Source organism: Phytophthora sojae, assembly GCF_000149755.1.
Source record: "Phytophthora sojae unplaced genomic scaffold PHYSOscaffold_11, whole genome shotgun sequence".
In the NCBI taxonomy this organism is placed as follows: domain Eukaryota; phylum Oomycota; class Peronosporomycetes; order Peronosporales; family Peronosporaceae; genus Phytophthora; species Phytophthora sojae.
This window is the reverse complement of record NW_009258125.1, coordinates 1,023,344-1,047,499: the sequence shown is the minus strand read 5'-3', so window position 1 is coordinate 1,047,499 and position 24,156 is coordinate 1,023,344. Positions and strand designations below refer to the sequence as shown.

Below are 24,156 nucleotides of genomic sequence, written 5' to 3'. Positions count from 1 at the left end.
CTACGACTCCAATTCTTTTTGCTTCCATTGGTGACTTGCTGGTGTGCAGCGGTCGACGATGCCACCGTTCGCTTTGCGGGTGATAAATGCTGACCAGAGCGCGTCGTACGCAGAGCAGTGGTCAACGCGCAGCTTTCTCCAGCGCTTCCGTAGCGACCCCGCGGTTTTGGATAGGCCTTTACCGTCGATACTCCCAAGCGCAGCGTTGACCTTCTTGTCCAAGTCTTCCGCTAGCGTCCAGACACGCTGCTTCCACAGCCGATACGCGACGCCGTCCCGGTCCAGTGGCGCCGTTGGTACGTCTACCTCTCGCCCTGCTATGATCATGATGTTGACGCCTGCCTTGAGGTCAGCGCGAACAAACTGTTGTTTCTCTTGGGTTGCCGCCGTGTGCCACAGCTCCAGTGTGTACCAGTTGTAGAAGCAGCTAGCAAGAGAGTGCGCTTCAACGACAGTGTCAGTGCTCGCCTGCGGGGCCTGGCCAGCACAGCGACAAGGAGCAGGACCGTCAGCGCTGGTGGACTTGCTCTCGTGGACCGCGACGAGCTTCTGAAGTGTGCGCTGCATTGCTGCGATGGACGATAGCATCTGGGTGACGGCTGCGGCAAGTATGGTGGTGTTTCCATTGCTGCGTTCACCCAGCTGTCCGAAGTTCTCCGTTTGCCAAGCCGTGCGAAGCTGCCGACCCCAACCAATGCACGTGTCCAGCGAGAGCCGAGCTCCCAGCGCTACGTTGGTTGCGTCCAGAGCTTCGTGGAAGCGGTACAGGTAATGCGATGTGAAGCCTGTGGCAGCCTGCTCCTGCTGGACTGCCGTCGCGACGTCGTCAAGATGGATGAGCAGGGACGCGAGCGCCGCATCCAGGACTAAGGCGTCAACGTTGAGCGTGGTGTCCGTGAAGCCGCTGACGTTCTTGAAGAGCTGGCCGCGCAGGGTTAGCAGCTGGGCGTACTCGAGCGCAGGAAGAAGCTCGCTCAAGGTGGCAATCGTGGGCGTGACGCATGGCAGGTGCGGGTCTCGGTATCCAGCGAGGACTTTGCCGACACTCTGGTCCTCGCGTGTCGTGGTACCCACGTACGCGAACGCCTTCGTGAGCGAGTCCAGCAGCCAAGCTCCCCGGTTCGAGATCCACTGGATCGCAAGCTGCGGTGAGGCGTTTGCATACGCTGCGGAGCCGCGGCGCAAGGAGTGGCTGCTCAGCCTTGCGGTGAGCGTCGGGGGCAGCGGGGCAGAAGGCCTGGGCTTGGCGCTCGCAGACCGTGGTGATGACGTCGTTAATATACTTGGACACGTTGGGCCTTCCTCTCACGCGCTTTGTTGGTGGCTCGTTCCTTGGTTCAGCTTTCTCTTCAAGGTTCCCCCAGTAGAGTATAGCTTCGTCTTGGCTGTAGGTCTTCTCCCCTGGTAAATCCGATGCCGCCGCGTGCGGTACTAGCGGGAACACATAGCTGGAAGGCTCCGACGCTCCGACGAACAGCATTCGGAGGCCGTGCAGCATACACTGCTCCCAGTGAGTCGCGGCCTTGTAAATTGAGATGCCTTGAACCACCGAAGTCTTGATTCGAGCTAGATGCAGAAAGAGCTCCCCCGATGCCGCCATAGATAGCTGGCTCTTCCTAGCAAAACAGGTATCGATCGCTCGACCAAACGCTGCCACATTAACGCTAGTACAGCAGCGTCATGCAAACTCTTATAACCTGAGCCAACCCCCTCAATCGCAGTTTCCTGCACCAGAACACGCAAGTCGCTGAGCGTGCAGCCTGGAGCTTCACCAGTCTGAACGCCAGCTAGCAAATTTCGCTCCTCAATAGTTGAACCCATTTTGTCGCGTATTTTCGCAATTCGCTTGCTGTCTGACAAGTACAGAGGGTACCGCTCTCGGAGCAGGTTCACAACTTGGAACATATAGCCCCAGCAGTAGCCTTAGCAAGACGGCCTCCTCGAGCACGTGGCTTAGTTTGCAAGAATATGGAGAAGGCGGTTAGCAAAGAGTAAAAGTTTTGACTTGGTAGAGCATCAGGAATAGACAGCGACTTCGCAATACTAGCAATTGACTCCTCATTCATGTTAGCAAGAGCTAAGAATTCGCTGAAGCACTTCATCGCCGCTGCCTCCTGCCCTGCTGTCCCTTGCGGGATGTCAAGCCCTCTCGGCGCCCGCTGCATCTCTTCAAATGGGAGAGGAGAGAAAGCAGACGAGTCACAGCCACCAACGATACAATCATGATTTGTATTGGGAACTTGCGGTCAAATATGAGTAATGCAACAATTACACTAAACTTTTGTATTGGACATTATTCTAGCAAGACTGTAAATTCCCAAAATAATTGGGAAAATGTTGGGATACACACGAATCGATCGTGATTGGCTAAATTCATTGAAGAACTTGTCCTGATTGGATAGATGCAATGACAGAGAAGCGCAAGGAATGAAGCTTCCTCATCCTTCCAGAATATTTTTCTGGGCCAGGTACTGCTATACAGTACAGAGAAGTGTTCGTGCCAACCACTAGGTCTAAGTAGTCGTCACACGGCGCTCTCATTTCCAAACATCCGAGTCAGCGTCGGCCGAGATGAAGGCGTTGAGGACGTTCCTCCTCTGCTTCTTGGTGTTCATGCTGGGCCACCTCCAGCTCACCAACGCGTACAACATCGGCATCGGCAAGAGCGACATCACTGGGCCAGCCGCTAAGATCGTAATGATGGGGTTCGCTGACTCAACTGAGACCACCTCGGGCATTCTGAACCGGCAGTACGCGCGCGCCTTCCTGATCGAAGACCCCGACTCCAACAGCCGAATCATGTTCGTCCACTGCGACCTCATGGCGGTCATGCAGCTCGTCCACCAAGAGGTCCTCGCTCATCTCGCCACCAAGTACCACGGACTATACACCGAGCAGAACGTCATCCTCCACGCAACACACACGCACGCTGGTCCCGGTGGCACCGCAGGATACACGCTCTATGATATCTCCATCTTCGGGTTCGTTACCGAGAACTTCGACAAGATCGTGAGCGGTATCGTGGCTGCCATCGACGCCGCGCACAACTCGGTTGAGAGCGGCTCCATCCGCTGGAACAAGGGCGAGGTGACCAAGGGCGGCAACAACCGCTCGCTCAAGGCCTACCTGGCCAACCCGGAGTCCGAGCGAGCGCTGTACCCCAGCAACATCGACACGACGATGCGCGCGCTCCATTTCTTCAATGATGCGGGCAAACTACGCGGAGTGTTGGCGTTCTACCCTGTGCACCCGAATAGTCTCAAGGGCAAGAACCACCTTATCAGTGGCGACAATAAGGGATACGCCGAGTTCCTTCTTGAGGACGAGCTGGATGACGTCGTGGTTGGAATTGGTATCGCGAATGCCGGTGACGTGAGTCCGAACCTGATCGACAACGGCGACGGCACGTACCGTGGAGAGGGTAACACTACCATTGAGTCGGCTGAGATCATGGGCAAGCGGCAGTACGACACGCTCAAGGCGCTGATCAACGGAGACTCGGAGCTCATCAAGGGCTCCGTCGTGGCCAACCTGTCGTATGTTGACTTCTCCAACGTCACGCTGAAGGGGGTCGATTCTACCTCCGCCGATCCGTACGCAGGTAGAACGTGTCCCGCCGTTGTGGGTCAGAACTTCGGTGCTGGCACAGAAGACGGGCGTGGCCTCAGCATGTTCACGGAGGGCAACCTGAAGGCCAACCCGTTCTTCAAGACGCTCGGCGCTATCATCAAGAAGACCCCCAAGTGGGTGCAGAGCTGCCAGAACTCGGACAAGATCCCCATGTTGGCGGTCGGGCTCATGGAGCCGAAGCCCTGGGTGCCGACCATTCTGCCGGTGCAGATCGTCAAGATCGGCCAATTCGGCCTTGCAGTCACCAACTTCGAGACTACAACCATGGCTGGCCGACGCATCCTCAAGACGGTGAAGGCAGCGTTAAAGCCTGCCGGTGTGACGGAGGTTGAGTTGGCTTCAGTCAGCAATGGCTACGCGGGATACATGACGACGAGGGAGGAGTACGTCACGCAGCACTACGAAGGCGCCTCCACCATCTTTGGCCCGAATCAACTGGCCGCAGTGCAGCAGGAGCTAGCTCGCGTAGCAGCGTCCGTTGTCGACCCTTCTGTGCCGCTGGACGTCGGGCCGACTCCGCTGCAGATCGACCGTGACGACCTCGACACACTCGACACGGGCGTGGTGATGGACACGCCGCCACTTTTCCACAGCTTCACCTACGTCCACACGCAGCCTTCGAGCTCCTACACAGTCGGAAGTGTGGCGTCGGCTGAGTTTGCCGGTGCGCACCCGAGGAACGGTCTGACGAAGGTCTCGTCCTTCTGCGATGTCGAGAAGCTCGGCTCTAACGGAGCGTTCACCACCGTCATGACCGACGCGCACTGGGTCGTTCGCTACTACTGGGAGCGCCACCTCGTCGCTCAGAGCAAGAACACGTGTGAGTGGAACATCCGCTCGGGAGGACGTACGAGTGTCCCTGGTAAGTACCGCTTCGTCCACCGCGGCTACTCCAAGAGCTTGACAGGCAAGCTGACGCCCTACGTAAGCACCTCCGACACGTTCACTGTGGCGGCGTAGAGAACAACGACAGCGTTATTGGTAGAAATATCAGCAGTATGAAACATTGACTATAAGAACTAATCGTACCATGAGAGCGTCGTACTGGTCTTTCATTACCAAGATACACTGGTGCTGGTACTGCAGCCTGGCAATGAAGGCTTACAGAGGGTCATCGTCTTCGTCGTCGTTCCAGTCATCGTCCAGCAGTTTGCGGAAGTAAACTTTGCGGATCACCGGCGGAGCAGCAAACGCGAAAATCTTGGACAGAACATGCTCGTTTAGCTGGCAAGGGGGCTTTCCCGACGTCTGCGAGTTGCACGCTCTCTTCCGAGATGGTTTCGTGGTCGCCATCACACTCAGGAACGCGACTTTGCACTCGATCGGCAGTGGGTGAAGCGACTTTGGGAGCGTCTTGAGGTGGAAGGCTCGGAAAGCGGCGGAGAGAACGTGGAATTCGGGAGGCGCCACAACATCGACAAACTCGATGGCTTGGTTACACTCCAACACGTCGAGCAGAGCCTCAACGGTATCATCCACTGCGGCTTCTCCATGCGAGAAGAAAATGTCTGCGAACTTGACGCGCAACCACCTGACACAGCTTCCCAACGGGTTGCTAGCGTCAGTTAAGGCTCGTACGAAGCCTGGAACGTCAGTGCAGTCATAGCGCAGAGTGGAAAGTTGCTCACGACTGGAATCGAAGTCTTTAAAGTCAAGACGGACGTCGAGGTTGGGTGAGCGCAGAGATAATTCCTCCATGTGTGGGTGATTGTCCAGGAACAAGCTATCGCTAGTGTTCATCACCGGTCCATCGAATGATAGAGATTTCAGCATCGGACCAACAGTGGATAAAAGCAGCGGCACTCCATCACCAAACCCAGGGTTAGACGGCAGCTTTAGTGACATCAATGTCGGCGACATAGAGTCCGGGCAGCAGTCCTGAACAAAGTTTAAATCTTTGCGTTGAGCTTGGCATCTTCCGTAGCCGGGAATCACCACATCCACCCACTCACTTTCGCCGTCATCGCTGAAGGTCCGTACAAACCGCACAGGCGAATCCATCGACAGCAGGCTGAACTCAGTCGGTCGAGCGACATCGTCGTAATACCATCGAAAGCTAGCTCCTTTTGTCAGTGTGGCATCCCCCGACTCGACAGACCCACGAGGAGACCCAAAAAGTTCTTCTTCAGGGTAATCGGACAGCATCACACTTCGAAAAGCTTCAATATCAGCTCGGCTCATGCTGCACGTTACGGTCGGAGAAATCCCCAGCGACTGCAGCACTGAAAACTGCCGTGCTTGCTTGGAAAAAAATGCATACGCCATCCATTTCCAGGCACGGGCACTGGCAGCCGTGTCGTCCAGGCTTACGCTCAGCTCTAATGTGAGCTTCGAGACGGTCTGATTCACCGCAAGTGCTGAGCACATCGACGCGAACCCGGGGAAAACACTGTTCCAGCCCTCGCAGGACAACATCATCGATTGAATTGGAGTCCGTTGTGCTACAGTTTCCGGTAGACAATACGGATAGCTTTCCGGTGTGGGATCGCGTCGCGTACTGTCAAAAAGACGCGTGATAAGCTTGGCAAATGCCAGTTGCCACGTTTGGCCTTCAGTTAGAGCAGCATCGCCATCCGCGTCGGTGCTCAGCACCAACTGTGAGAACCGCATATTGTCTCGTATCAGCGTCTCCATTGTATCAGCCATCTCCAGCGTGATCGGCACGCATTCCAAGTCTGCGACCATCGGCTCCGGCGTATATCTAGGCTGCAGCAGTCCACCAAAAGCGCGCTGTTTCTGCTGCTTGAGACGTTCTTGGATGATTTGTTCTGCTTTATGAGTAGCCACCATAGCTGCCAGGGGATGTGAAACCCTTCCGACCCGTACACTCGGACGGGCACTTGAATCTCCACTGACGCTGCAGCTTGCTGGACATTTTCGTCCAATTTTGCCGCAATTTTCTGCAACGCCTTCACAAATTCGTCGCTTGGGTGCTCCAACACACAAAATTGCACCAGGCCCAAGTCAAAAGAGCCATCTTCAGTCTTCGCCTCTTCCAGATCAATGTGCAGCACGAACCGCGCGGGAACTTCCTCTTCGAATTTTTCTTCTCCTTCTTGTCCGAAATTCACGCCAGAATTTTTCAGTAAATACCGAAACGCCGTGTGGTCCACATGATTCACTGCTGTTAGCAGCAAAAGAGCTTCCTGGACCTTGAGGAAATGGGCCTTGTACGCGGCCTCAGTGAGATACTGACGGGGGGACTCCTCCTCCCCGTGGTCCACTTGTCCAGACGTCCGGGCACGTAGACCTGCAGGTGGCGCCGATTGACGTCCCACGCGATGTTCTCGCACGAGAGAATGCGGTACACGATGCGCTCCTTCATAGCAGTGCACCAGGGCGCCAGGAAGCCCCAGCGTCGCTCCATTTTAGGTGTGTTTGACCAGTTTAGCCCTTGTTTTGTGTATTTCGTACTTAGTGAATCGAGTTGAAATAATCGCACGAGTTTTATATTTAGGCCTCTACAAAAAGATGCAATTAATTCACCACAGCAAACCCGACTTCGAAAGTGCAAGTTTAAACAAAACTTGATTGGCTATCTATTTTCCTTCCAACCAGCTGAATGCGAAGTTCGCATGAATGCGAACTTCACATGAATGCGAACTTCGCATTCAGCTGGTTGGAAGGAAAATAGATAGTTAATCAAGTTTTGTTTAAGCTTGCACTTGCATTGCGAAGCTGTAGTCGGTTCCTGTGAGGCACATTCCAGCCAATTATCTTCGTTGTTCAACAGGAATCTGTCGCAGTACATGCATGCACTTACCACTGTGCTCGATCGAGCTCTCGACAGTGAAGAAGATCCACAGATGCAGGTTGGACTGCACCATTCGCCAGCTCTTGTCGAGCCCGAACGAGAGCACTTGCAGCATCGAAATCCGCAACTTGTGTTGGATCACGTAGCCGATAACCAGGAGCGACACCAGTTCCACCATCACGTAAATAAGCACGTCCATTATTTTGCTTCGGAGTCCCGCTTCGTCGATGTCCTTCAGCAGCGGATAGTATTCCCGATTGGGCAGGTAAAACATGGCAGCAGTGTAGATGCCTGCAAGAATTAAAAGGTGAATCTGTGAGGAAATGTGCATTATTCTGAACAAGCAGCCAACATTTCAGGGTACGCACAGTAGATGATAGGCACGATGACCTCTGTATACTCCACCAGAATGACAAACTCAGTCGTGAAAAGCACTCGAGCGGTCCTTTCCACGAACACCTGGCGCTCTTTTGGAGATAATGCAGCATCCGGAATAATGAATGATTCCAGTTTTTCTGGACGGGGTGACGGGAAAGTTTCAACGCGTGGTGACCCCCCACTTGCAAAGACCCGCGCAGAACTGGTCCTCCTCCACGATCGGATCTTGTTAGCTGTGTTCTCTGCCATATTCGTCGCACTTGCGAGAAGGATGCTGTCTCTGCTGGCGTGCTGCGCTGTGAGGACCCCAAGCGCGGTAGTATACCGTCGCTTGCTTAGCTGCGTTTGGACTTTGGGATTCTCTTTAACAATCTGAAGCGCAATATCCACAAAGCAGGCCTCCTTCAATGGGTGGTCTCGAGGCAGTTTATGTCGAAGCTGGTTCACTGGTGTGATCAAATGCGTTATATCCGACAGTGAGATCAAGGCCTGCACAAGATCAATTAGGACCATCAGTAGCGTGGTCGTGACACTGTTTGAATTCTCCATGGAGTTCGAAACATACAACGCGTTGAAGACATCCACGTTGAAGATCATAATCTGCGGGAGTAAATCGTATCTGGTGCCCAACGCGGAGCTGATCAGGTTCTTGGCGAGTATTTTAATGATCGGAAGTAGAATCACGTAGTATTTCTGCTGCGACGGACCGATGCTGGTATATCCGTACAAATAGACGGGGTAGACCACCGTCAACAATATCTGGCAGTGCATGACAACCACAGTCGTCACCACTTCCTTGAGCAACGTGCGATCGCGCCACAGATCTTGACCGAAGAAGACCAAAAAGCACGAGATGAGGGTGGGAAACCAAACAGGAATTTCAAAAACTAACTGGAAAGGGAGCGGGAATCCAACGGGCTTTGCACAGGCAATTTTGAACGACGTGGCTGCTGCAGTGGCGACGATCGACGGGATGAGTTTATGCATCGAGGTCAGGGACGTTGATCTGCAGCTGCTCGAACACGGAGCGAGTGATGAAGATTACGAGGATGCTGTCTCGTATCCAGAACATGTAATTCTTGTCGGGGCCGTCGGTCGGTGGGGCCAACGGTAGAGCGTCAACCATCGTGAGAATAGTAAGACACGGAAAGGGAAGTAAAAGGCAGAGGAATAGCGCTCGACATGCCGAGGCGGTGTTGCGGTACTCGTTGAAGTTGCGCATCCGATCAGCCGAGTAGTGGCCGCGTAATTCCACCTGTAGGCTGACGAAGAACTTGAAAACTCGACGCAAGAAGCTTCGAAGTTGCCGCATTGTGTGACTGAGAGATGTGAAGTGATCGTATAACGGGAGTGACGTGTTTCAAGGTGGCGCACGCGATGCTGAAAAGCCTGGACGAATGGACCGAAGCGCATATAGCCGCGAACGCAGCCAAAATGGGGGAGAAGGAAACCGAGATGATCCAAATCCTGCTAACGGGCCGGATAGCACCTTCGAAAGTCTTCAAGAGCTTGAAGCTCGACGAGTTGGCCGACGCGATGGACGAGGCCGCAAAGCTGACGCCACGCTAGCGATTTTATGAGAGTTACGAGAGAACCTTCGCTAATGACTTACGGCACCACCATTAAGGACAGGTTGATGCTGCCTGTAGATATCGACACTACTATTGTTGAAGTAGTAATCGGATGAGTTGCACACCGTAATACAAGATGAGCCGAAGACATTTTCTTTGATCGCACCTAGTGCCCTCAATCTTTGAGGGACTGCACTCCAACGTCCCGGGTCTGCACCTGACCTCGATTCATAAAATCATTCCTTCTACCATAACAACCACGACGTTCAATGTGGTGTGTTCGCACTACACTTATTAATACTACTGAGTTCATCTCATTCTACTTCGAAGTAATTTGTAACCTACTTGGCTACTGAATGAACCAGAATGGCCATCACATTCAAATGGGGGCTTCATTAAGTTCCCAACTCGCATCTTTATCGCCTTTTACGTCGAATTGCACCCGTCGAAGAATTGGCGGCGATGCCAGCGTGAAGATATTTTCCAGCACGTGCTGACATAATGCATGAGGTGGCCTGGATGAACGAGCCCTGGACTTCTTACTTTCATCCGCTTGGCGATCAAAAATGCTGAGGAAGGCGCTCTTGGGTCTCCAGCGGGAGATTCAGTGTCCGATCAATGGGTTGGAGGTGGCAGTGTTGGAAGTCCTTCGCGAAAGCTTCATAATATTGATATACTCGAGTGTTCGGTTCACCTCCAACATCTCTAAAAGTGCCTTCAAATCCGTTTCAATCCGCGATTGGCAAAACGTTTATCGAGTCGAAAATCCAGCCACGAGCTGATTTAGTCGAATCCGTATCCGACGCGCACACTTCGACAGGGGGTTCTTGGTGTCACTGAGGGCTCTGGAAAGTTCTGCTACATCGTTGCAGTTGAAGTTCAGCGAAGGCAAAGACCCATTTACTAAGCGGTATTCAGCGAAGTTGAACCGTGCCTCCTCCACCAGTTGATCGCGGATGACGAGTTCATGGAGGTTCGGGCAGCAACGTAAAATGTCGTCCAACTCCATGCACGCGACTCCTAGTGTCAGGAACTTCAGCGACGAACCAACAGCGGCTAAGAAGATGGGGAGGCTGTCAAAGTCTGGATCATCAAAGTCGGCAAATTGAAGCGTAAGAGAAGTCAATGCTGTTGACCTGACATCGTCCTCAGTGTCATCAAAGACCAGATCATCTCTCTGAACCTGACACCTTCCAAGCCCAGGCACCAGTGCATCCACCCACTCGCTCTCTCCGTAATCACTACACGTGCGAACGTAACGTATTGGCGACTCAAAACTGAGAGCGGGATATTCATCCTCTTCATCAAACTGCCAGCGTATCGGAGCTTCACTTTCCAGAGTAGCATAGCTCTCTTCCACTTGACCTCGAGGGCAGACGCAAACTTCTTCCTCAGGGTGCTCAGAATTCAGCACCGGCGCAAAAGCCTCCACATCTTCGACAGTCATGCTTCCAATTGAAATAAACGCGGGTGACTCAATCGAAGCGCGAGCGCGAGATCGTTTCGAGAAAAGTTACACCAGCCATTTCCACCACTTGACGCTGTCTTGGTCTTCCCTCATCTGTAGGCGCATCGAGAGCTTTGAGGTCGTCTGGCTGACAGCAATGGCTGAGAACATCGCCTCCACGTCTTTCGGCCGCAGCCAACAGTTATATTTCAAATGGACGGTCCCCAACTGCAGCCTCTTCGATACCATGCTAGAAGGCTCAATCTTGGTGTGGTAAGCGGTATTCGCTAGCTCAGGAGAGCGGTGAGCGCTATCGAAAACCGCAGCCATGATCTTCGCGAAGGTCAGCCTTAATCTGGGCAAGTCCGTCTTGAGGTCAGGGTCTAGCTTCACCCACAGCGACAACTGCGAGAACCAGACGTTGGCTCGAACATGATGCTCTAGCATTTCCGCCATTGTGGGGGTGATCCAGCAGTCGTTGAAGCTCGCGATCATCGGCTCGAGCACAAAAGTGCACCTCAATTGCCCTGGATCAACCGGCCTGCACTTCGGACCTTCTTCGTACCTCGCCCACTTGCGCCGGATCATCCTCTCCGCCAGTTGCATATCATTGAACACTTTCTGGGGGCCATCCACCGAAATGATGTCCATACCTGGAAAATACAACCGAACGGGGATTTCAATATCCACGCCCGGTTTATCGGATTTTAGCCTTTTATCCAGCGCTGAGATTTTCCGCAATGCAGCCACATAGGCGTCTGTAGGGTGTTTCCGTTGGTGAGTATCACAGAGCTGGACTGGGTCGAGGTCAAATGAGCCTTCGTAGGCCAAGTCTTCTTGTGTTTCGAGGTCCAGGAACGCCAAAAATCTAGCTGGAATATCTTCTCTCTCTTGGCCAAGATCCACTTTGCAGTAATTATCCAGCAGATATCTCCACGCTGATTGGTCCACATGAGCCACAGCGGAAAACAAAGCCAGCGCCTCGCGGATTTTTTGGAATTTATCCGAGAACTCAATCTCGTCGTCTCCGTCCCAGTAGAAGTCTCCCCCCAGCTCCGTATCGTCGTAACGTGTCGGGAATCGCACTTGGAGGCGGCGCTTCCGGATGTCCCAGAGCGCCTCATCATGCGTTGGGTACTTGTAGTGTAGCAGGCCCTTCAGCGCGGCGCACCAGGGAGCTAAGAAGCCCCAGCGACGATCCAGCTCCGCGGACATTTTCGGGTATGATACAAATTGGAGCTAATTTGACATGTGGGTCTAATTTTTGATACAGTTGCGCAAAAGCAAGACTATAACGCTTTTCGGGGGGGGGGTTCGATCCTTAGCGCAAAGCCTGCACCAAAAAGTTTGACCATGTGATCTTCCTCTGCTTCATGTGGTTAAACAGTGCCACACGCGAACAGCAATGTGTACAAGTGAGGTCCTAAGCATACAAATGTTGATGTTGAAATTGCACCAGAATGTGTGTGACCACCACTCTGTGTGGATTATTATCTAGCCCTAATCGGCGACTGTTGACGCTCACTTCAACTTGGTTCAGCAATGGTTGGTCATGGTCGGTCTGCCCTCTTTCACTGCTAATTGGCTTGAGGCTTGAGCTATTCCGGACTGGAATGCATGTCCATAAGCGAAGTGTGGCATCGCCTTCTCTTACCTGCCCCCTGTTCCCTGTGCACCTCCACTGCTAGTGTTTCGTCGCAGTCGCAGCCTCCACTCCAAATGGATACATTCGACTTCAATCTTCCGCGATCTTCGCGTCAACACGCCTCCTGTGACAGATGATCATTGCCCAACGGCCATCGGCCATCTACTACCAGACACCTCGACCTCGACCTCATTCTCTAATTTGCTGACTCGCGCGCACACCTCAGTCAGCACCAAGCTTCCAACCTACTAGCCAGCCATGCCCTCGGGTGTTTCCACGCCGCTCAACCTGGAGCAGGAGGCTCCCGACCACCAATTCATCCAAGTGGAGACCCCAAAGGTGCTCCCAACACGGGGTAACCGTAAGCTCCAGTCGCACGAAGCGCCCAAGTTCACGCTGCAATGGCGCAACCTCAACCTCAAGGCCACCGTCGAGAACCCCCAGTCCAAGCAGCTTGAAGACAAAATCATCCTCAGCAACGTCAGCGGCTCTGCTCGACCAGGCGAGCTGCTCGTCATCATGGGGCCCTCTGGAGCCGGCAAGAGCTCGCTCCTCGACTGCATCTCCGGCCGCAACTCCGCCGTCGAAGGAGAGATCGTGCTCAATGGGCAGCCATGGAGTGACGCCACCAAGCGACTCGCCTCCTACGTCATGCAAGACGACCTCTTCTACCAGACCATTACCGTCAAGGAGCACCTGGTGTTCCAGGCCAAGCTGCGTATGGGGAGGACGTTCACGGAGCAGCAGTACATGAAGCGCGTGGACGAAGTCATGGAGGAGCTGGGACTCATGAAGTGCCGCGACACACTGATCGGTGGCGTCTCGCTGCGCGGCATCTCCGGTGGTGAACGCAAGCGACTGTCGTTTGCGACGGAGATCCTGACGAACCCGTCGATTCTGTTCGTGGACGAGCCGACATCGGGCTTGGACAGCTTCATGGCGGAGACGGTGACAATGCAACTACAGCAGATCGCTCGGGACGGGCGCACAGTGATCGCCACGATCCACCAACCTTCGTCCGAGCTGTTCGCGCTGTTCGATCAGCTGTACTTGCTGTCCGATGGAGCTGCTGTCTACCACGGTAAGGCCTCCGAATCGGTCGACTACTTCGCTTCGCTCGGGTATCCGTGTCCTCCGCTGATGAATCCGACGGACTACTTCATGCGTCAGCTGGTGGTCATGGACAAAGCCACTGATGAAGCTGGCGTAGCTCGCGTTGAAGGTTTGAAGCAGGAGTGGCTGAAGCACCAGTCGCTGCCACAGATCGACCACGAGGACTTCCATGGCGAAGGACGGGAGAGCGAGTGCCACTTCGAAGACTCTCGACTCGAGTGGATCGGCCAGATCGCAGTGCTCGTCCAGCGCAACGTGATCCGCTTCGTCCGGGACAAGTTCGCGTTCCACGCCGCCATCTTCCAGACGCTCTTCGTGTCGCTCGTCGTGAGTCTGATCTTCCTGCAGCTCGATCTGGACCAAGACGGCATCCAGAACTTCACGGGCGGCTTCTTCTTCCTCGTGGTCAACCAGACGTTCGCGTCGGCCAACCCGGTCTTCATCTCGGTGCCTATGGAGCTGCCGATCATCATCCGAGAGTACAAGGGTGGACTGTACCACCTCTTCTCGTGGTACTTCTCCAAGAACGTGAGCGAGTTCCCCATGCAAGTGCTGCTGCCCATTGTGTTCTTCGTGCCCGTGTACTTCCTGATGGGGATCGGCCACGGCTTCGACGTGTTCATCTACCAGCAGATCGTCATGATTCTGGTCAACAGTTGTGCGGTAGGACTGGGCTACATGGTGTCCTGCCTCAGCCGCCGCGTCGACATCGCCCCCATCATCGGCGTGGTGATTATTCTACCCTTCCTGCTCTTCGGGGGGCTGCTCATCAACTCGGACGACTGCCCGGACTACTTCATCTGGGTGCAGTACGTCTCGCCGATCAAGTACGGCTTCGAGGCGCTGATGAAGATCTTCTGGCGCCAAGTGCCGTCCATCTCCTGCGACGTGGACAACTGCACGGCATTGACGGGCGACGACGTGCTCCAGAACTACAGCATGGAGTCGCGCTCGGCGGTCGCTGACGGCGCCATCTTGATCGCCATCAACCTGGCCTTCCGAGCCGTCGGCTTCCTCGGCCTATGGCTCAACCTGCGCCGGCAGAAGTAAAGCTTTGCATAGTATTGCGTGACGTTGCTCACCAGTCCCACAGTTTAACATGCCACATGGCTACATTCGTATCTGTATGATTGCTCTGAGGCGTAAGCTTCCCTACCCCTCTAATGATAATGCCCACTTCAACATGTTAAACGCCGCGCTACGATTGGACGAGAGCTCTGGACGGTTAGTTGCGACTAAAAAATAGAGCGCGATTGCCGAAAGCCTGATGCTGTTGCTATTCATACCAGCCTACACGGACCACGACATCATTGCGCACACAACCACGGGAGGGTTCAGCGGTAGAGTTCGGGTCTGGTCGAGATCCGCTGGACCGAAGTGCGTCGAGTCGAGTCGCACGTGGCGTCCGAGTCCGAAACCACCGGCACCTCCATCGCCCAACTTGGACTGGTCTCACATCACAACTTCCGGTCTCGAGCACACGCACACACAGCTCATCATCGACTGATCAGCACGATGACGTCGGACGCTCCAGTCTCCCCGACCTCGATCGACCACCACTTCATTCAAGTGGAGACGCCCAAGCCCGAGCTCACGTCGCCTGCAGCGCCCAAGTTTACCCTTCAGTGGCGCAACTTGAGCCTCAAGGCCGCCACTATCAACCCTCGAACCAAGCAGAAGGAGGAGAAGGTCATCCTACAGAACGTCAATGGTACAGCTCGACCAGGCGAGCTGCTCGTCATCATGGGGCCCTCTGGAGCCGGCAAGAGCTCGCTCCTCGACTGCATCTCCGGCCGCAACTCCGCCGTCGAAGGAGAGATCGTGCTCAATGGGCAGCCGTGGAGCGACGCCACCAAGCGACTCGCCTCCTACGTCATGCAGGACGACCTCTTCTACGAGACCATCACTGTCAAGGAGCACCTCGTGTTCCAGGCCAAGCTGCGCATGGGCAGGACGTTCACGGAGCAGCAGTACATGAAGCGCGTGGACGAAGTCATGGAGGAGCTGGGACTCATGAAGTGCCGCGACACGCTGATCGGTGGCGTCTCGCTGCGTGGTATCTCCGGCGGTGAGCGGAAGCGACTGTCCTTTGCTACTGAGATCCTGACGAACCCGTCGATTCTGTTCGTGGACGAGCCGACGTCGGGTCTGGACAGCTTCATGGCGGAGACGGTGATCCGGCAGCTCCAGCAGATCGCACTCGACGGACGCACGGTCCTCGCGACGATCCACCAGCCGTCATCGGAAGTATTCGCCATCTTCGACCAGCTTTATCTGCTGTCGGACGGGTCACCTGTGTACCAGGGCAAAGCGACTGAGTCCGTGGACTATTTCGCCTCGCTAGGGTACCCGTGCCCGTCGCTGATGAACCCGACGGACTACTTCATGCGCCAATTGGTTGTCATGGACAAGGCCACGGACGCTGAGGGCGTGGCTCGCGTCGAAAAGCTGAAGAAAGAGTGGGCTCAGCGCCAGACGCTGCCCCAGATCGAATACGCAAGTGAGAATGCCCCCCTCGAGGAGTATCACGACTCTCGATTGAACGTCATCGGGCAATTTGGTGTGCTCGCACACCGGAACGTGGTCCGATTCGTTCGTGATCGTCTTGGATTCCGAGCTGCCATCTTCCAGACGCTGTTCATCGCTCTCATCGTCGGTCTCATCTACCTGCAGCTCGAACTGGACCAGAAGGGAATCCAGAACTTCACGGGCGGCTTCTTCTTCCTGATCGTCAACCAGACCTTCGGCTCCGCCAATCCCGTCTTCATTTCGGTGCCGATAGAGCTGCCAATTATTATTCGGGAGTACAAGGGCGGACTGTACCACCTCTTCTCGTGGTACCTCTCGAAGAACGTGAGCGAGATCCCGATGCAGATTATCTTGCCCATTATCTTCTTCGTGCCGGCCTACTTCCTCATTGGTATTGGCCACGGATTCGACGTCTTCATCTACCAGCAGATTATCATGATCCTGGTTAACAGTTGCGCCGTTGGACTGGGCTACATGGTCTCCTGCTTGGTGCGCAGAGTTGATATCGCCCCCATCATCGGCACGGTCATGATCCTGCCGTTCTTGCTGTTCGGCGGATTGCTCATCAACTCGGACGACTGCCCCAAGTACTTCGTCTGGATCCAGTACGTGTCTCCCATCAAGTACGGCTTCGAGGCCATGATGAAGATTTTCTGGGAGCAAGTGCCACACATTGCGTGCGATGCTGCGGTCGAAAACTGCACAGCAAAAACGGGAGCTGACGTGCTGAAGAATTTCAGTTTGGTGTCACGGAGTGCACTCGGCGATGGGCTCATTCTTCTGGCGATCAACTTTGGCTTCCGCGCCATCGGATTCATTGTATTGTGGTTGAACCTTCGTAGCAAGGCCTAAACAAGGCAAGGAAGACCTTACCACAATAATTAGCATCTACACAAATCTACTAATGTGAAGAATAAATGATTATGCACTGAACGGCTTCAGTCCTCTCTATTCATAACTCCATGAAATCCTGGGTCCAGTGGTTCACCACATTTCTTCCGCTTATTCGAGCGCCACACCATCGTCTGTGCCAAAGTAGGTGTTGTAGTAGGCATCCGGCGTCTTCCAGTTCAGTGGCGCCTCGTTCTCAACGCACGTCTTGTTCAGCTTCTTCAAATTACCCTTATTCTCAACAAACTGCATTCCCCGCCTGTAGCATCGCTATCGCTGAGTACAAAGTGCTTGAACGAGGCCAGCTCCTTTATGTCCACAACCTTCGTTATCGTCAACGAGTTTTGTGGGACAAACTAATAGGTCGCAGGTCACTGTGACTGAACAAACGGAATCTCTGCGATCCCATAGGTTCATATTTGTATCCGAGTAAACGGCACACAACGTTCTACAGTAGAACCTCGCGCTTCCGCTCTTTCCAAACGCTGCTATTTCCCACGCGACCGCGGTGCCAAACAGAGTGAGCACATGTAAACGCGTACAACTTACAGTCAATTGAAGAGTGCATAAACCCAATAAAAGACTCGTAACATGATGTGCCGGATCGGCAGTCTGAAAATTCCGTTACGATACGTGGAGCTTGCTCGATGCATCCCTCACCGCTGTACATTTCTATCCGATAGCTCCATATATCCTCATACCGCTTGCATATGAGTCTGGACTACTCGACCAGGGCAGGGAAACACCGAAATTTCTCGTACCACGTACCAGTGCTCGTCTACTCTTTCTTGCTGTCCGCCAGGAACGGGTAGTCCGTGTAGCCCGTCTCGAAGGGGACACCGAGCGGCAGGTAAGCCGTCTGATTGTTGCGCGTGTTCAGCTCGGCACCAATCTTGAGGCGTTCCACGAGGTCAGGGTTCGAGATGAAGTCGCGCGCGAAAGCCACGCAGCCCGCAGCCCCTTCCTCGACGACCTTAATGGCCTCCTCACGGTCGTATCCCGACGCTGTGATGATGAAGCCCTTGTAGATCTTGCGGAAGATCGGAAGCACGCCGCCTTCAGGTGCATCAGGCGCGGGCGCCTGGATTCCGCGAGGCTCGACCAAGTGGAGGTAGGCCAGGTCATAGTCGTTCAGCTTCTCGATGACGTAGCCGAACAGCTCGCCCGGGGCGGAGTCCGTGCAGCCGAAAGCGGTTCCGTAGGGCGAGATACGGATACCAACCTTGCTCGAGTCCACACCAGACAGAACAGCTTCAAGTGCCTCGAAGAGGATACGGGCACGGTTCTCAACACTGGCTCCGTACTGATCAGTGCGCTTGTTGATCGAGTCACACAGGAACTGCTCCATCAGGTAGCTGTTGGCGCAGTGAAGCTCCACCCCGTCAAAGCCAGCTTCCAGTGCCTTCAGAGCTGCCGACTTGTAGTCCGCAACGATACCGGCGATCTCGTCCGTCTCCAGGGCACGCGGCACCGGGTGCGGCAGACGGCCCTCACGTGTCGGGGCGAGACTGTGGACGCCTTCCATGCTGACCGCACTGGAGCAAACGGGCAGCTCCCCGTTTGGCTGGTCGAGCGGGTGGCCCACACGTCCAGTGTGCCACAGCTGCACGAAGATTTTGCCGCCCTTGGCGAGGACCTTCTCCATGACTGCCTTCCAGCCCTCGACTTGGGCTTCGTTGAAGATGCCAGGGGCTCCGTAGTATCCACGAGCCGTGGCGCTGATGTTCGTGCCCTCCGTGATGAGAAGACCGCCGTCACTGGCGCGCTGCGTGTAAAACTCGACGACCACAGGGCCGGGGACGCCGTCGTCACCCATGCGGAGACGAGTCATGGGCGACATCACGACGCGATGCTTGAGTTCGATGGGGGATTTCTTGCCGCCGAGCGTTGCGGCCGTGAAGAGCTTCGACAGGGTAGCGAGAGTCATGGGAGTATGAAGCTCGGGAACTGGGGGTGGTTGTTGACTTGGCTTGTTGCTGGTTGTTTTGAAAAGAGAGTTGGGCCTTCCCTGGAGGAAGGCTGATCTCATCCGGAGCATTGTATGATCCTCTCTTGCTCACCCGCATTTCTGTTCACATAGGTAGATGCTAATCTACGTGCTAAGTTGATGCGGCTTGTGCTGGTCAACATCCTTAGGACAGACTTGATTATAAGCGGATTCGTAATATGAATGTTACTTCGAGTTACTTGATGACATTCATTCTAGGTGGTACACGCGCTCCTGAACAGTAAACGCAATGTTGCTCAAGGTTTGTACAGTAAAGTGCGTCAATAAGGGACCTCTGATATGAATAGGAGTGTAAAGGCTATTAAGGCGAACAAGTGGAAAAAGAAAGAACAATGTATAGATTTAGTTAAGAATAAATGACACACTGCTTTTACTAATGAGCGCGGAGTGCAACCAGCACTTCTGAATCGTAGAAGCTGACACATTATCCCACGCAGACTCGCACCACTTCATGGCAGTTAGTAAGTCGACTGTATAAGCATCATCGCAGGATTCTCCAATGTAGCCAAGTGCATGCATCATTTTCTGTGTCAGCACTGACGCAGTAAATGATGCCCTGGTCCATGGGCTGAATCTTCGCTGTTGTATTAGGCGGAAGTTTCTCGACGCGGACGTGCGTCAAGCAGAGACCCGTCTCATCATGGGACGAGGCGTTGTCGACGAGGAGCAATAGGTGGGTGGGTGGGTAGGGCGCTGGTGTTGCTACCATGTGGTAGATTCCGTTGTGCTTGGAGATCGCGCTGAGCGGGTTGGAGGGAAGGAGTTATGTTCGCGCATGGTAGCTTCAATCACTGATTGGCTAGATCTGACCTCACTAGCCAATCACGTAGTCGCGCTCGTTGCGAAACCAGCCAATAGCGCCAGGATCCTGTCGAAAGTTAACTTAAATCAATGTTAGCTGTGTTCTTGACTGACAGCTGTATATAATGTATGTAAGGATATTAGTTGCCACACGTCCCTTATTGACGCACATTACTGTACATGTAGTAGCATACTACTACAGTAGTATTTGCTTCAAAAGTCATCTTCAGTTTTTGGCGGTACTAGTAGAAATACTTCTCTACACACATGCTGTCGTTCCGGTATTCGGAAAGCGACCGTATCCCAATTATTCCGTAATTCTTAGAGACGAAAGGATGGATGATAATGAAGCAGGGCGTGCCGTCGAAAGTAGTATTTATGTATTGTTATTATTAGTCATAATAACATATATTACTGCATATTTTTAATATTACTCCTAATAGCAGTATGTCTATATCGTTGACAGCCCAGTGTACCGGTAACTAATTACTACCCACATACTACTAACCCCTGTGTAGTGCTATGTCGCGCATTTTCGTGTCTGGACATGTTGGTCTTGATTTCTTTTCGCAATTGGCATGATACTACAACGGAGTTCTAGTAACTGGCGGTGGGAGGGCAAAATGTGGAATATCCTGGGAGATGGTTTACCGGCCTCACAAACTTTAATTCGTCACGAATGTATTCCCAGTTACAGGTAACGTTCAGGGGACATCGAAATCGCAATTAGCGATGGTACAAAAGCTTCTCAAAACCAAAACACGTCTTTGGAAGTTTTTCGCTCTTCACAAGTTTTAAGAAAGTAGGCAGACATTTGTTCGTTTCAATTTGACTAGAACATCATTTCGTACTTCTCCAGTTGCACATTACCGGCCAGATGCTGCGGCTGCGAAGCAGGCGCAGTAGATGGCCGTAGTTATCATCAACTAACCGTGCTTCTTGACTCAAATTTTGTCCTAGGTTAGATTTTGTGCTACAAAACCGCCATCCACAGGCGTCTCCTGCGCCTGTTTCGCAGCCGCAGCATCTGCCTGCCTCCGAGTGCTAGGGTTCGCGAAAGCTGCAGTATGCGTAGTTCCACAGGCAGTTCACCAACTACTGCATCGACCTCTAAAGAATGTACAAACAAATGCGAATTACAAGTAAACGCGTCGACTTTCAAAGAGTTTTAGATTGCGGAGGGCTGCATCTGAACATCTTTAGTGTAAACTATCTGTCTGTGAACAACCATGCAGAACTTTCACTTCCACGATAAAAAATACTAAGTAGAAAATTGGTCTCCCAGCCAAAGCGCAGCAACCTTGTTATACACCCCCCTACGTGTTTCGTTCTGTGTTCATTTTCTTTTAAAGAAAACGTATTGAGCAGCAGACTGGTAGCTTGAAAAAGAGGGAAAGTGTATCATACCGAGCTTACTTGCTAGGTGCATCGTTCCGTGCTGCTCCAGCACTGCTGGCAGCTTACTTCTTTTGGTGCAAGCGGAGCCAGATCGCGATGAACGCAATCACGCGGAAGACGACGTTCAACAGCAGCAGCAGAAGTGCGTCACCCAAAGCCGAGCGGGAGGTCATACTGTAGCTGGTCAGTACCTCAACACCCGTGCGCGCAGTGCAGTTCGTCGTACTACAATCGATGGACGAAACAGCGTTCCAGAAGATCTTCATGATGGCCTCGTAGCCGTACTTGACCGGTGAGATGTACTGGATCCAGACGAAGTAGTCGGGGCAGTCGTCCGAGTTGATGAGCAGACCACCGATCAGCGGAGCAATGTCGACGCGCGGCACAAGACACGACACCACGTAGGCCAGACCGATGGCGCAGCTATTGGTGAGGATCATGACCAGTTGCAGGTAGATGAACACGTCGAAGCCGTGGCCGATGCCCATGAGGAAGTAGATGGGCACGAAGAAGACAATCGGGAGGAGGATCTGCATCGGGAACTCGCTCACGTTCTTGGACAGGTATCACGACATCAAGTGGTACAGTCCAGCCTTGTACTCTCGGGAGATCAGTGCCAGCTCCATGGGCACCGAGACGAACACGGGGTTCGCCGTCACCACGATCTGGTTGGTCACGAGGAAGAAGAAGGCACCGCTGAAGTTCTGGATGCCCTTCTGGTCCAGATCCAGCTGCAAGTAGATCAAACCAACGATCACAGCGAGGAACAGGTTCTGGATGAAGGGGACTCGGAGCGCAAAGCCGTCGCGCAGGAAGCGGAGGATGTTGCGGTGGGCGAGAACACCCACTTGGGTGAACAGATCGACCCTCGAGCTCTCGACGTGCTGTTCGCCCTGGAGCATAGATACCGACTCCGAATGGGGCAGCCGTTGGTGCTTCCTCCACTCCTCCTTCAGCCCCTCCACCCTCGCCACGCCAGCCTCATCGGTAGCCTTGTCAATGACAACCAGTTGACGCATAAAGTAGTCGGACGGGTTGATCTGCGGAGGACAGGGGTACCCAAGGGATGCGAAGTAGTCCACCGACTCGCTCGCCTTGGCCTGGTACACAGGTGACCCGTCCGACAACAGATAAAGCTGGTCGAAGATGGCGAATACTTCCGACGACGGCTGATGGATCGTCGCGAGGACCGTGCGGCCGTCGCGCGCGATCTGCTGGAGCTGCCGGATCACCGTCTCCGCCATGAAGCTGTCCAGGCCCGACGTCGGCTCGTCCGCAAAGAGAATTGACGGGTTGGTCAGGAATGGTGAGTCGGAAGTGATGCAAAATTCACAAATATAGAGCGGCGGAACACGAAGCGGAAGATGGGGAGCCCTAGTGGTAACATCTTGCTTGTGGGTCAGCTCGAACTCCCGCACTGATACGTTGGTAAACAATCACAACGGTAGCGATGCCAGCGCGACACAGCCCGAGTTCAGGGGGAGTGAACGGAACCTTCCAAGTTGAAAGGAACATTTTCGAAAATGATGAACTCGAGGCTTTGATCGCGACTGTGTGACGAAAGATCGTCGCCTATACGATGAAAGATCGTCTTAGTGAAGATGGCGATTGTGTTGTGCAACGGAACTTGAGTTCAGGGGGAGTATGAGGATTTCCGGAGGAACATCCAAGAAAGTTGAACTCAAGTTCTTTGCAAAGCTCGATCTGTCTCGTGGACAGGTTGAGATCGAACCGTTGCTCATCTGGTGGATGTAGTCAACGGGTCAAAGGGGTTTTTCGTCTGGGACTTTCCTCCTCGTGCAGTGCGTATATTATAATGAATTACTTTGAAACCGGAACCCTACTGCTCAAGTGTCTTCTCATCTCGCTGTGTGTACCTTCGATAACACCGTGCTGCTTCTTAGCGACCAAGTCGACACTCCCCATGGCGCGCTAAAGCTGCTAGCTGTAGCCCACGGCGCGTTCTTCGCGCTGTTTGGCATTCTACCGTGGTTCATCGACATGCTCTACCGACTCGTATTCCGTGCTCGCACCTACTCGCGTGGCTCTACAAAGGCGAAAACTGCTGGAATTGTTGCTCGTGATCAAGTGTCAGTGCACGTTCTACGTGGGGGTATCACGCGCATCCAGTTCCCACGAGTCCGCAAAGACACAGGCGAGTCGTTCGAGTACGAAGCGGGTCAGTACGCGTTCCTGTGGATCCCGACGATTTCGTCTCTCGAGTGGCACCCATTCACGATCTCGTCGTCCCCCAGTGAGGCGATGGTTACCTTCCACATCAAGGGCCTCGGAGACTGGACGAATAAACTCATGACCGCTGCATCCGACGCGACAGATACGTCTCCGTTTGACATCCTTCTCGACGGATCGTACGGCAACGTCTCCATGGAGATCGAAAGCTCTTTGGTCTACTCGCACTACGCTCTCTTCTCCGGTGGCATTGGCGTGACCCCCATGCGATCCATTGTCAACTAACTGGCTGTACAAAGAGCACCACGAGGGCTACCGCCCCGACATCAAGAACGTCCACTTTGTCTGGTCTGTGCGGGACCGCGACCTCATTCAAGTGCTGACGGACGACACGGACCTTCATTACGATGTGGGCGGTACGACATCCTACATCCCTGAGCGAATCCAAGACGCAGCTACGCAGAATGACCCTACTAGCACGTTCTTCAGCGAGTTCTACCTGACGCGAGGCGAGAGGGATGTGGAGGCCCAGCTGGATCACCAACTCCGTAGCTGTCTCAGGTATGGCTCTCGTCCTCACACGGCTAACATCCTCCGAGCCATGGGGGAAAAGGCGAAGGCAGCGGGCAACTCGCGAGTGGCGGTTCTAGTTTGCGGGCCTAAGCCACTGGTGGACGGCGTCGTGACGGCCAGCTTGACGCTCTCGAAGGAGATGGACATCAGCTTTGACATTCACAAGGAACTCTTCGACTTTTAAGTGACTTAGGTGTTAGAAGTAGGGGTATCCGAAGTCTCAATCCA

At 53.8% G+C, this 24,156-nt stretch overlaps 11 protein-coding genes across 11 annotated transcripts; 4 read left to right on the top strand and 7 right to left on the bottom strand.

Moving 5' to 3' along the window:
* Positions 1-588, bottom strand: PHYSODRAFT_526318 (hypothetical protein; the record flags this gene model as incomplete). The annotated part of the gene is made up of 2 exons (XM_009538031.1): positions 1-468; positions 544-588. The coding sequence occupies 2 exons, from the start codon at positions 586-588 to the stop codon at positions 1-3; spliced, it is 513 nt and encodes a 170-aa protein (XP_009536326.1).
* A 2,025-nt stretch (positions 589-2,613) lies between these two features.
* Positions 2,614-4,590, top strand: PHYSODRAFT_339994 (hypothetical protein; the record flags this gene model as incomplete). The annotated part of the gene is made up of 1 exon (XM_009538030.1): positions 2,614-4,590. One exon carries the CDS (start codon positions 2,614-2,616, stop codon positions 4,588-4,590), a length of 1,977 nt encoding a protein of 658 aa, XP_009536325.1.
* A 141-nt stretch (positions 4,591-4,731) lies between these two features.
* Positions 4,732-6,997, bottom strand: PHYSODRAFT_306196 (hypothetical protein; the record flags this gene model as incomplete). The annotated part of the gene is made up of 3 exons (XM_009538029.1): positions 4,732-6,539; positions 6,575-6,782; positions 6,827-6,997. 3 exons carry the CDS (start codon positions 6,995-6,997, stop codon positions 4,732-4,734), a joined length of 2,187 nt encoding a protein of 728 aa, XP_009536324.1.
* Positions 6,998-7,343: 346 nt separating this feature from the next.
* PHYSODRAFT_526658 (hypothetical protein) lies at positions 7,344-8,749 on the bottom strand (the record flags this gene model as incomplete). Its single annotated transcript, XM_009538028.1, has 3 exons — positions 7,344-7,675; positions 7,753-7,849; positions 8,069-8,749. The coding sequence occupies 3 exons, from the start codon at positions 8,747-8,749 to the stop codon at positions 7,344-7,346; spliced, it is 1,110 nt and encodes a 369-aa protein (XP_009536323.1).
* Positions 8,750-10,084: 1,335 nt separating this feature from the next.
* On the bottom strand, positions 10,085-11,995 carry PHYSODRAFT_306194 (hypothetical protein; the record flags this gene model as incomplete). The annotated part of the gene is made up of 2 exons (XM_009538027.1): positions 10,085-10,781; positions 10,851-11,995. The coding sequence occupies 2 exons, from the start codon at positions 11,993-11,995 to the stop codon at positions 10,085-10,087; spliced, it is 1,842 nt and encodes a 613-aa protein (XP_009536322.1).
* Positions 11,996-12,683: 688 nt separating this feature from the next.
* PHYSODRAFT_565103 (ABC transporter-like protein) lies at positions 12,684-14,655 on the top strand (the record flags this gene model as incomplete). The annotated part of the gene is made up of 1 exon (XM_009538026.1): positions 12,684-14,655. One exon carries the CDS (start codon positions 12,684-12,686, stop codon positions 14,586-14,588), a length of 1,905 nt encoding a protein of 634 aa, XP_009536321.1. The 3' UTR covers positions 14,589-14,655.
* A 398-nt stretch (positions 14,656-15,053) lies between these two features.
* On the top strand, positions 15,054-16,919 carry PHYSODRAFT_255978 (ABC transporter-like protein; the record flags this gene model as incomplete). Its single annotated transcript, XM_009538025.1, has 1 exon — positions 15,054-16,919. The coding sequence occupies one exon, from the start codon at positions 15,054-15,056 to the stop codon at positions 16,917-16,919; it is 1,866 nt and encodes a 621-aa protein (XP_009536320.1).
* An 817-nt stretch (positions 16,920-17,736) lies between these two features.
* Positions 17,737-18,885, bottom strand: PHYSODRAFT_527374 (hypothetical protein; the record flags this gene model as incomplete). The annotated part of the gene is made up of 1 exon (XM_009538024.1): positions 17,737-18,885. The coding sequence occupies one exon, from the start codon at positions 18,883-18,885 to the stop codon at positions 17,737-17,739; it is 1,149 nt and encodes a 382-aa protein (XP_009536319.1).
* Positions 18,886-19,308: 423 nt separating this feature from the next.
* Positions 19,309-19,503, bottom strand: PHYSODRAFT_526088 (hypothetical protein; the record flags this gene model as incomplete). The annotated part of the gene is made up of 1 exon (XM_009538023.1): positions 19,309-19,503. A coding segment is annotated over one exon (195 nt), but the record flags the coding sequence as incomplete, so codon positions are not given.
* A 1,724-nt stretch (positions 19,504-21,227) lies between these two features.
* Positions 21,228-22,409, bottom strand: PHYSODRAFT_527729 (hypothetical protein; the record flags this gene model as incomplete). Its single annotated transcript, XM_009538022.1, has 3 exons — positions 21,228-21,711; positions 21,766-21,938; positions 22,008-22,409. 3 exons carry the CDS (start codon positions 22,407-22,409, stop codon positions 21,228-21,230), a joined length of 1,059 nt encoding a protein of 352 aa, XP_009536317.1.
* Positions 22,410-23,166: 757 nt separating this feature from the next.
* PHYSODRAFT_255964 (hypothetical protein) lies at positions 23,167-24,112 on the top strand (the record flags this gene model as incomplete). The annotated part of the gene is made up of 2 exons (XM_009538021.1): positions 23,167-23,631; positions 23,657-24,112. The coding sequence occupies 2 exons, from the start codon at positions 23,167-23,169 to the stop codon at positions 24,110-24,112; spliced, it is 921 nt and encodes a 306-aa protein (XP_009536316.1).
* Positions 24,113-24,156: the final 44 nt, after the last annotated feature.